The sequence below is a fragment of the Melospiza georgiana genome, chromosome 13 (assembly GCF_028018845.1).
Source record: "Melospiza georgiana isolate bMelGeo1 chromosome 13, bMelGeo1.pri, whole genome shotgun sequence".
NCBI lineage: Eukaryota > Metazoa > Chordata > Aves > Passeriformes > Passerellidae > Melospiza > Melospiza georgiana.
In genome coordinates, this window is record NC_080442.1 from 7762324 (window position 1) to 7773946 (window position 11623).

General features: G+C 37.6%; 1 protein-coding gene across 5 annotated transcripts in view; it reads left to right on the plus strand.

The window, feature by feature from the left end:
- Window positions 1–11623, plus strand: part of NEDD4 (NEDD4 E3 ubiquitin protein ligase) — a 51105-nt gene that overhangs the window by 24461 nt on the left and 15021 nt on the right. For 2 of the 5 annotated variants that reach the window (XM_058033277.1, XM_058033273.1), the window contains 6 exons: window positions 7198–7248; window positions 8052–8113; window positions 8455–8557; window positions 9210–9379; window positions 9943–10060; window positions 10200–10367. In XM_058033277.1, coding sequence (XP_057889260.1) covers window positions 7198–7248; window positions 8052–8113; window positions 8455–8557; window positions 9210–9379; window positions 9943–10060; window positions 10200–10367 — 672 coding nt within the window. The remainder of the gene's footprint in view (window positions 1–7197; window positions 7249–8051; window positions 8114–8454; window positions 8558–9209; window positions 9380–9942; window positions 10061–10199; window positions 10368–11623) is intronic. The other 3 variants (XM_058033275.1, XM_058033274.1, XM_058033276.1) reach the window with 3 other exon arrangements.

Genomic DNA, 11623 nt, shown 5'->3' on the forward strand with positions numbered 1-11623 from the left:
AAAATTAAAACCACCATTATGGAATTGTACAAATCATAAGGGCATGGCATGTATTTTTCTAGTGGTCCTTTTTCAGGAAGCATGGATAACAGAACTAAAAAAAGGTGTGCAAGATTGGGGTGAGCTTTATGTGAGGGGAAACACTAAGTAGGCCAGGGGTTTTTCAGCTTTGGAAAAATAAGGTGGTATAGAGGGAATTTATAAAACTATACTTTAGAGGAGGTGAATTTTTCCATTCCACTTTTTTAGGAAGATATTCTTCTATATATTACTGAGCAAATTGTCTCAAGATCTGCATATCAAAGTAGAAATGGATTTTAAGAAGTTAGGTAAGTTGAAGAAAGGTCCATCAAAGGGTATTTTCAATATGTATTTTAATGTCAGGATCAAGAGGTCCGTGACCACTTATTTATTGGAAACTGGGGGTTGTATCAAAGGAAGTACTGTTCTTAATTGCCACTGTAATTATTATTCCTTAAGCATCTGCTCTTGGCCATTCTGTGGAAAGGATACAAGGGTAGGCAGAGTGTTAATCTGACCCCCAGGCTCTCTGGTGCCTGCTCAGCCCTTGCAGCCACAGAGGATCAAGTGGTAGAAGTGCTCTCCCCTCACCCTTGGCAGAGTGCTCTTCTGCTCTTCCAACACATGTTTTCTCATCTTCCAGAAGTGGATGAATTTCACAGATTAAGCAAGTAAGCAAAACTGAGTGGCCTTTTCAGTCATTTGCTTATGACTGACTTTCACCCTTGTCTGAAGGGGACTGCCCTGCATTTCTGTGAAGTGTCTCTGTTTCAAGTGTACTTTTTTCCTTACTCCCTGTGACAAACAGAACATGCTGATTTGGGAATGCAGCCAGCAAAATGTTTGTAGCTCATTGCAGTGTTAGTTTATGGATCTATAATCATCTCTGTTTCAAGGGAGTGCATAATTCTTTTTTTCTGTCATGATAGTTTACAATAAACTGAAAACTCTACAGATAGCTGCAATTATTGTTTGAGACCTTGGGCTGCTTTCAGCTGTATCAACTGTAACATAAGCAAACAGGATTTAAGAAGGACATCAGCAAGTTCCTGGCTGAAATTACATACAAACTTGAATTGGAGTCATTGAAGTTAGGGCGTATTAAAATGCAAATGAGACACTCCAGCTACTCAGTGAGAGGAATGTGGTAAGAAACACAGAACTAGATTCTTTCAGGCCTGGATGATTTCTCTGGCAATCAGGGATTTTCCTAGCATAAGGGAGATGGCCTCTATGGTAATGTCAAAGCGCAAGGGCTTTTTAAGGAAAAGGAATAACAGCATTTATTATGACCATTACTTATTTTTTCAAAAGAGTTTCTGCATTAGCCAGTTATTCTACTATTCATTGTTGCTAAGTTTGTTTTGGGGCAAATATTTAGCTTATTAATGAGAAATCTAAAGTGGTTAACATCTGGCAAATTATAGGCTAATAAAACAATGTCTGAGGTGGGAAGTGTAATATAACTTTGGTAGTGTTGTTGAACTTGTCTGAAATAAACTGTAATACTGTTTTGTTTTGTTGGAAAAGTGATTGTAGTTGGATTATTTGTGTTGTGGTCACCTTTTTTTGTTAGAGGTTGAGGCATCCAAGGTCAGTTCATGCAGACTGATTTTGGATGGGTGGGATTTATAGCTTGAGCACAGCAGACTTTAAAACAAACCCAACCACTGAGTTCTGCTCTGGCCAGGTGCTGTGTCTGCCCTTACACCTGGCAGCAAGAGGCAAGGTCTGAGGCCTGAGTTGGTGTTGATGCTGCATTTGCATCCACAGTAGACTTAGGAATGCTTTTAAAAACTGCTGGACTGACTTTGGGGCAGGGTGAGGCCATGGAGGCTGCATCCAGGCCTGCTCTGGGCTCATGCTCTAAGAAGTGGCCAGGTACCTGTAGATCCCTGATAAAGTGATTTAATTTAGGGCTGAAAAGCAGCTTCCAGGTTCAGCCTGACTTTGTGGCTCTGTGTGATCCTGAACTGGATCAGCGAACTTCATAGGAGTGAGACCAGGATGCAGACATGCTCCAATCGTCTCCCTTTTGGAGAAAAGTAGTTTATCTTATTTTTAATTCTACTTCTTCCCTCTTGCTCTGAAAAGCAAAAAGTTGATTGACTGTATGAAGTCCTTCAGCTGACTGTGTTAATTAGCCACTGCAGTAAACATCTGCTATATCTGGTTTATATGTTGTTACTTCTGGGAGCAAATTACAGATGCAGTTTTAACATTTGATAGAGTTTGACATTTCTGTGTTTTAAGCTTTATAGTCTTAAATGGAGGAGGTGAAAGTGCAGCTGGAATTGTTACTACGAGAGTGTTTTTCAAACTTTCTTTGAAGTCTTAAGATATGGCAAAAGAGCTTTCACAAACAAATGCAGGAGTTTTATGCTTTCATACTATTATGAAGATAACTGATTTGATGTCAGAAATGACTTGTTGAAATACTACCTAATTAAATATTTGGTACTATTTTCTAATTTTTTTGTGGTGAATATTGGCAGATTTAACACAGGAGAGCAAGTCTGGATTGGCTTTTGACTTTTCATAAAATGTAATGTATCTGTTTTTTATATGGTAGCTTGTTTGACACATGCATACATCAAACCAAAGGAACTCAAAGTTCTGATGAATAAAATCAATGCATTAATAACTTTTGATATATTCTCTGTTTATGTTGTTCTGAAGTATGCTTTGGTTATATTAGACAATTTGCCTTCCTGTGAACAGTGTGGGAAAAAAAAACTATCTTAAATTTCATTGTTAATAAACTTTTAAGGACAAGGCAGCCCACATTGAGTGGACTGATATATGAATGTTGTTGTAAAAGTACTGTAAACTAAATATGAACTTTTAAGGAAGTGGTAAGATTTTGGTGCCATATAAAATGTGTAAGCTTTAAAAGGAGAAACAGATGATGCTTTTACTCTGGTCTTTAGATAAGCAGTTGTCTGAAAGTATCTTTGGAAGTGAGAGAGAGAATTAATGAAAATAACCTCAGTGTCATTTCTAAATGCTGTCTGTTAAGCAGATGGTAAAACTGCTGAAGCATGTTGTGCTGACACCTTGCTGTTGAAACAGCCAGCAGGCTGAAGGTCCTGCACAAGCACATGTTGTGTAATAACCCTTGACCTAACAGTATGTATTCTCCCTATTTTGAAAATGCTGATAGGGTCTTATATCTCTCTGTCATAGATGCCAGCTCTAAAGAAACGCCTATGTGTCACAAAAAAAAAAATCTCACAATCCACAGGTCCCCCTTAAAAATACAAGAGACTGGGACTGTAATGAATTCCATGCAAGCAAGTATTTATTGCATTGCAAGATAGAGAAAACATTACTTGTGGAATCCGTGAATTTGGTACAATCTTCATGTCATAATTGAATCTTGTTTTTTTGAAACAGTAACTTTTTCATGATGAATAGCATATGCTGGCAGTATTTTATGGAAGAAAAAAATGCTCTCATTTTTTTCAATTTAGAGTTTAAGAGAACCAAATAATACACTCAGTGCAGCATGAAAAGAAAAATACTTGAATTTGTTAGTGTAGCTCAGGAGAGTTTTTTTCATTCTCATCAAGCTTGTAACTAATGTTGATGTTTGGGTGTTTAAGCAAGAAGAATGTTGGTTTTATAAGGCATCTATTGAGCTCATGTTTTCTTAAGCAGCGATAGTCCAGATCACTGTTTGTTTTTTCAATTTGAATTGATACTTATGTTCCCTCCAATAAAAGCTGTATGCTTTCTTGTTTTGCCATACAGCTGTGGATTTCTGTGCAGAGACCAACCTGTGCACAACTAGCTGCCTGTTTATTCAGAAAAAGACTGGGAATATGCTTGGATTCTAATTAATGCACTAATACCACCAAACATTTGTTACAAAAACTGGTAGAGAAAATACTTGTTATTTCAACACCCTGGTCTTATACAAGAGCTGTTTCAAAAGGCTGTGTGGTGAATCCAGTAATTAAGAAAGGCATTACATTCAGTGACCCATTTTCAAACATACTAAATTTTGGGATATGTTCTCAATACTGCTGTTAAATGTGTGACTCAGATAAGCATGTCTGTTTAAAATCTACGTCAGTTTCTGATGGGAGTTGCAGAAAAAAAAAGTCCAAAACCTAAAACTCAGTAAGCATATATTCATAAAATAGATGAAAATCAGTTTTGAACAGAATTACTGTCTTTTGGTGCTTTTCTTTGAATGCTTTGGCATTGCACTGGAGTTCTTCAGATGAATTGTGTACAGCAGCTGTCTGTCCTCACCTGTTTTTAATAACTTTCTATAGACTAAACCAGTGAATCAGTAAAATACAAGGCCTCTCTGTTAGTGCAGTATTATCATTAATTGAGGTTTATGCCAAGCAGAAAGTTTGAGTTCTCTGGCTGTTCAGAAATTAGAAGTTGACAAGAACAACTGACCCACTTGTGTGTGTTGCCTGCTCTGATGAAACAGAGATCCAAACAGTTTCAGCTCCGCTGGCATTTAGTTGTTCCTGTGTGCAGTGTCTGTTGCTGCTCTGGCACCTCTTGGCAGGCAGTTAGTCAGCTTGTCATGGGGGACACATTGCTGGAGATCATTCCTGCTATCTGATTTATGTCTTAGTTGTTTGGAGGTCAACAAAAATCTCCACTAAGGGTCGTGCTTTCTGGCTGGAGGAGAAAGTACTGTTAAAGAGTTGGTTATCGAGGCTAACTCTGCTAAAAATAGGAGAGACAGCAGAATAATAAAGTGAATAACAGGAGCCCACACTCAAATTATGCTGGTAACAAACACAATGTTCTGAGGGTTTCTAAAATAGAGCAAACTTTTGTCCCACATTCCAATAATTTATTTGGAAGGCATGTTCCACTTGAGGATTGCCAAGAACTTTACAAATACTAAGCCTTTTAACATGTCTAAGGTATGTGCTGTGCCATTTAAAAAAGAACCTCATAGGCAAAAATGATAACTAATTTTTTCCAGAGTCCTGTGGTCTATAAAGCACAGAAAGTGTTCCTTCAGTAGTTCAGGGAAGCCTCCACAGGTATGAAGCCTGTTGTAGCTTTCTGTCTCAAATAAGTTTGTGGACTAAAACAGTGGATGTTTTGTATATATTTTCATTTTTGTCCCCTTCAGATCTGAACATGGCATCCACACTGCAAACTGAATTTGAAATTACATAGCTCCAAATTTCTACATTTTATCACCTATGACAATCTAGTTGTGCTTTTTGCAGGTGAGAGAGACACTGATTCTCCAAATACATGTATGACTTAAAAGGTTAAATGGATGAGCTTAGGACAACAGAGATAAGGAAAAAAGGTACCAGAATTACTAAAGCAAAAAGAACTGCTTCAAGAAATACCTGTACTTTGATGTCAGAGGGACCAAAAAACTGATAGGATTGGGCTGGAGTTTTAAGGCTGTAAAACATTTGAATTGAAAATTAAAGTAAGTTTTCCAGAAGAAAATTGGAACACATGGTTTTGCCCTGAGGTGAAGGAAATAGATGTCAGCAAGCTGCAGAGCCTTGTGGTGAAAAGTTTTATGGACAAACATTAAAATTCTGGAGTGATTGGTTTGAATAAATGCAACAACAGATTTAGGAAAGAATGGGCACCAAATTTTTTGTTAGCTAGAAAAATCAGGAAGCCTGGAATTTCAGAGGTTGCACGAGGCACAGAGTTGAAGACTTTTACAGCTCCTTACTCAGTCTGAGCAAAAAAATGTAGTCTTATTGTAGTGTAGGGCTTTTTTTTTTTTTTTTTTTTTTAAGCCATAAGCCTATATATACCTTAAAAAAATTCCATGCTGACCTGAGTTTATTCCACAGGCACTGATATGTCTTCATGTTAAATGACCCTTATATTTTTCCTGCTTTTGTGGGGGTTCACAAAGGTTTTCAAATCACGAATTAATTTGAAGCAACTTAGCACGTGCTCCAGTAATCCAGCAAGAAGTCAAGTACTGCTGGTGGTGATTATTGGTGAATACAGTGAATACTGAAATTGCCTGTGTAGATTACTGAAATTGTAATTTCTTTGGCAAGCAAAAATCCTTGATGAAAAGTCAAGTGTGCAGTGATACTGTGTATTGTCAGTCCCTGCCCTGGCCTGACAGCTGCTGTGTTCATAGTCTGGTCCCAGCTGGACAGTCCAGACATCCAGGTCAGGTAAAATCTTGTGGATGGTCATTGTTAAAACTAAACTCTGCAAAATGTGTAGACAGAAGGCATTTTTTCATAGTTCTGACAGATTTTCATGCCAAGCTTGAGACCACTGGAATTGCTGGGACTTGCAAAGCACTTACCACAGATTGCACTTACTTTTGCTTCTTGTTAGCTTAGACAGTAGCTGTATGATTTGGAAAAGAAGAAAATGTTTATACATGCCTGTTTGAAACAGCTGCCTAGGTTTATGGAAATTGTTGGGCTCTCCTAGGAGGAGGGTCCTTTAGGACAATGTTTCTACTGGAGATACTGACAGTCTCAGTCTTGATGCTGACCAACTCTCCTGTTTTGGTAACATTAGCCTGTATAATTTAGTAAACAGCCTAGATCTCCCCTTCCAGATCCCTCAAATTTTGTTTTGAGGAAGGCAGAGCTGTCCAAGGCTCAGAGTGTTGGGTCAATCAGAACTTGCTTATAGTAAACAAGGTGACCCTTGAGCAGGGAATGATTGGCATCTGACTCCATTGATTCACAACCCTGAGCAATTGCTTTATTAAACTATATTATATTACATTATACTATACTACATTAAAGAGGTACTATACTACAAAGAATACTAAAGAAAAACATGTGACTGTCTTCAGACAGCCAGGACACAGCTTTGAGAGTGGCTGAGGAAACAAAACAATCTTCAGCAGAAACTAATTGACAAATCACTTCAGGTAAACAATCCTCCTAACACATTCCACACATGCAAAAACAACAGGAGCAGCAAGTAGAGATAAGAATTGTTTTCTGTTCTTCTCTTTCTGCTTCTCCAGGAAAAAAAAACTGTGAGAGAGAATTATCTCTCTGTTCAGAGAATGTGAATGCCACACTTGCTCTGTACAGAACAAGTTATTGCCTATAATTCAAAAGTGCCTTCAGGTTCTAAGAAAGCATTGGTGTGCTATCAGGGTGTGGGGGACAATGGTGTTAAAACACTTTGCAGCTTCCAACTTTCTGTGGTGTTTGTTTTTGTTTTCTGTAGACTCGAGATGATTTTCTTGGACAAGTGGATATTCCTCTTTATCAGTTACCGGTTTGTATTTTTTGTTTGTTTTTAAAACTATGAAAGGGAAAAAATATTTCTATATGCACTCTATTAGTCATCTAAGGAAGTTAACAATACTGTTAATAAAGTAAATAAATTCTCCTGCTCTGTGGGTTCCTTGTTTTATTTTGTAGATCTGTTTGGAGTTTTTCAGTGCTGATATTTATAAAACTGTGTAAGTTACTTTGTTTTTCAATACTGCAGTGCTTTTAGCTTTTCCATAGTTCTACAGTCTTAAAGATAAGAGGAGATTGTAATTATTGTCATGTCTTAAAATATTTCTTTAAAGTCTGTAAATTTATTTTTACTGTTCCTTATTCACATAAACAGATACAAAAAGGAAGGTAAGTGGGAAATAGAGCTACTGTTGCTTTGGTCAATTTTTGTCTGTTCTTGTAATCCTTTTGCAAGGCAGATAATCAGTTTTTAAGAAATATCACTAAGAGCATTGAAATAAATAAGCTTGTCCATTTTCTTCTGAAGTTTCAAAACATTAGCAGATACTAACAGATTTATCAGAAACTGTCTTAAAAACAGGGTAGCAACCATGGCAAACCCTTTCCAAGAGCAGGTGTTTCATTCTGTAATGTGCATAGACACTGAAAGGTAATTGTTTTCTTGAACCAGTCTTACTGCTAAGATTAAAGCTGGTATTGCTGTTACTGTACCTGAACCTGTAATTTAAGTTTTAAGATGTTGTAAGGCCTTTAAAGAAATCAACTGGAAATTTCTGATAGTTTGATTTCAACTGCTTGATAAAGATTTTTCTTGAAAAAAAATTCTTATTCCAGACAGAAAATCCAAGTATGGAGAGACCATATACATTTAAGGATTTTGTTCTTCATCCAAGAAGGTTAGTAAATACGACATGGAAATTCTAATTTTTATATCTAAACAATGCTCTTAGGTAATTAGTTGTAACTACATATGCATTTTCTAAGTTTTTCTGTTTCCGTCAAAGAAATTTGAGTAGCCATTTCTAAGACATTGATGTTCTACTAAAAAGTCAGCATTACTTTATACTTACTCTATTCAGAAGTCTGAAGCCTTAATGCTATTATAGAACTTTATGAATGTAAATTATAGAAAGTCAAGTTTGTGTTGGAGCACTTAAGAATAATCCTCTTGCTGTGCTTTTTCAGCTATTTTGTTCTACAAGTGCACAATAAGATCATTATGTTTTCTCTTCTGCAGTCATAAATCAAGAGTCAAAGGCCACCTTAGATTAAAAATGACTTACTTACCTAAAAACAATGGGTCTGAAGAAGAAACCACAGAACAGGCTGAAGAATTAGAGGTGGGAAAAAATGTGTTTATTGCTGAAAAACGCATGTTAGGAATCACTAAGCTATAAATAGTGTTTTAGAAACAAACAGTTAAAAGTGATTGCTTGTATTGTGCGTATAATTGAATGTGTTGAAGCTTCTGTTGTAGGTACTGTTGAATTTTTTTTGACTCCAGGCAGACACTAACATCTCTCTGGTTTTAGAATTTCAACTCTCTCCAATCCAGAGGGACATTTTGATCTTACCTACCATGTATATATGATCTTTTTAAGCACATCCACTGTAGATTAATGGATTTCCTTTCCAGAGTTAACTCTATTTAGCATTGCCAGCTTTGCTGTAATTACACTTTGTTCCAGAAGAGTGTGTTCACCTGCCTCATACATTTGCAGCATGTTATGAAATGACAACATTTAAGCTTTTAATGTATTCTGTGACTGCTGTTTATTTTCCTGGAATTAACAACCTCTGGTACTAATGTATTTAAAGATCTTGAGTTAAAAATAAGATTTCTGCATGCGTAATATGCCCTGTCATTTTTTAGAAATAAATACACTAAGACCAGAGTCAAATTTACTGGCTTAAGATGAACTACACCTTAAAAGGGGGAGTGGCTTGAAAAATTAAGATATGTTTTTTCAATAGTTCTGTTATATCTTTCAGCCTGGGTGGATTATATTGGACCAACCAGAGGCTGCTAGCCAGCCACAGCAGCAGCAGCAAGAATCTCCTCCACTGCCTTCAGGCTGGGAAGAGAGACAAGACATCCTCGGCAGGACCTACTATGTCAATCATGAATTCAGAAGAACACAGTGGAAAAGACCAACTGCACAGTAAGTCTTTTAGCCTGCTAATTCAAGTCTTTTATTAGCTAGTGTAATTCACCCTAGTTACATTGAAAGCAAGGAGAAATAAAATGTGAACAGATTGAAAATTAAGTAGAGAGCTTTCTCTCACTTCACTTGGAAGCCCTCATGCAGTGGTCACTGGCTAGTGATCACTGTGACTGTACTGTGCTCTGGAAGTATGTGTTCAAATAGGAACTGGTTGTAGCTGGAGAGATAACAACTATAGGAATGGAAGCTAAATAATTTTTCAGTTTTCAGCCTGTTTTCTTCCTTCCATCAGGGTTTTTTAAAATTGTTTGCCTTTTTTTTTTTTTTTTTTTTTTGTTTCCCCCTCTGCCCCAGAATGCTACCTGTTTCTTCAGCTTACACTTCACATTGACATAAATGCTTATTCATCTTAAACAGTTTACATTAATTTATATCGTCCAGACTGTTTCTTTTTCTTCTGCCAGAATGACTGTGATGTATGCTTTTGCTGTTAGCCTGGCTTACTGTTGAAAGACAGACTCAGGCTGCTGTGAGCTGACTTGTCCCACGCTGCCCTGCAGGGACAGCGTGGCTGTTGCAGACCTTGGCAGCGTGCAGCTGGAGGCGCAGCACGTGTTCACTCACCGGCGACAGATATCCGAGGATACCGAGAGCGCCGACAACAGGGATTCCCCTGAGGTACAGCAGTACAGCTCAGCTGATGTGCTTCTGAAATGCAGCTGCTGCTTTCATCTAGCCTACTCAGAAAGCTTGTCTTAAATAATTGTAACTTGCAACTACTTGTTAAAAATGTTTTCCCTTTGTTTTCCTTTTAAAGAGCTGGGAAATTATAACTGAAGATGAGGCAACAATGTACAGCAATCAGAATGTTCCAATACCTCTCTCGCAGAGTAGCTGTGATATACAGAGTCATCTTGCAGAAGAATTGAGTAACAGACTTACTACCTCTGGAAGTCCAGTTACTGGCCAGTCAACAGCCTACACTGTAAATTATTTTTCTACTTGTTCTGATAGAATTAGATCCATAAATACTTTATTTAGGAATTATATTTTTAATTTCATCTCAAATGCACACACTTTAAGAATAGTCTCTTTGCTGTAGAATCCCATCTAAGCAAGCATTTTCTTCGTCTCTGCTTTGCTTATATGGAATTCTGCCTGAGGTTAAAACAGATGTGTGTGAACTATTTTTCAGTCTGTAAATCTACCTCTTGGTCTAGTGTTGTAGAGTGCTGAAAACTACGAATGAAAAATCTGTTTCTTGAAAGCTTATTTCTAAGGGAGTTGTACTATGTGAGTTACTTTTCCAATTAGAAAAAGTTCAAAGATTGACCATTTTTCATTCTGAATATTGGGATAAGGTTTTATGATTGGGTTGTGTAAACCTGCAGCTTCCTTAGCAGCAAAACAGGGAGCTTGCTCATACAGTTCCACAGCCCTTGTGCCAGCTGTGGAACTTGCCAGACCTCTACATGAGACTGTTCAGCTTGCTAACCCAGCAGGAAACTGCTCTCTTTTCCCCAGCGCTGCTTTTTTGCAGTTTGAACAAGTGAAACAGCATGCTAGATTGTCTGACAAATGCTACAGTAGCAGAGGGAAAACAGCAGGAGCATGTAGCCAGGGTGAAAACTCGACTTTTTGGTGGCGTGGTAACATGCAATTAAATAAGCTCAGCTGTCCTGTGAAACCCGAGCTCCACAAACAGCCTTGTAACCTGATATGTGACGTGAGAAATCCACTGTCCATTGAGGAAAGCCTTTAGAGGTGACCCAGGCCATCTAGTCTGTTAGATTTTGGTATTGAAATAATCATTAGCTTGTGTGATGTTAAGAATGCCCTTCCAGGTGTAAATTTGGAATTGACAATGTTTATCTGAGTTTGTACAAATGTATCACTAGTGTTGCTGGAAACAGTCAAGTGAAAGTAACAAGACTTTACTTCACCTCTGCTGTTCAGCATTCAATGGGTAGCAAAGAAACTGTTATTTCAGCTTGCTTGGGTGGCCTGAGCAAAGAAAGAAGCAGATGTTCAAATTATTTGCAAGAGTCAGCTAGAATGGTAGTGTTGCCTTTTTTCACCTGCATTACACCACTCCCCCACCAAAAAACCTTTAAAAGTTAATAATGTTTTTTCTTTGAAGTACTTCAGCAGTATGTGGATAGGGAGAAATCCTTCAAGTAGCTGTGGAAATTCTGGAGCAAAATGAAATACAGGTGTCTAATGAAATAGCAAATGAGATCT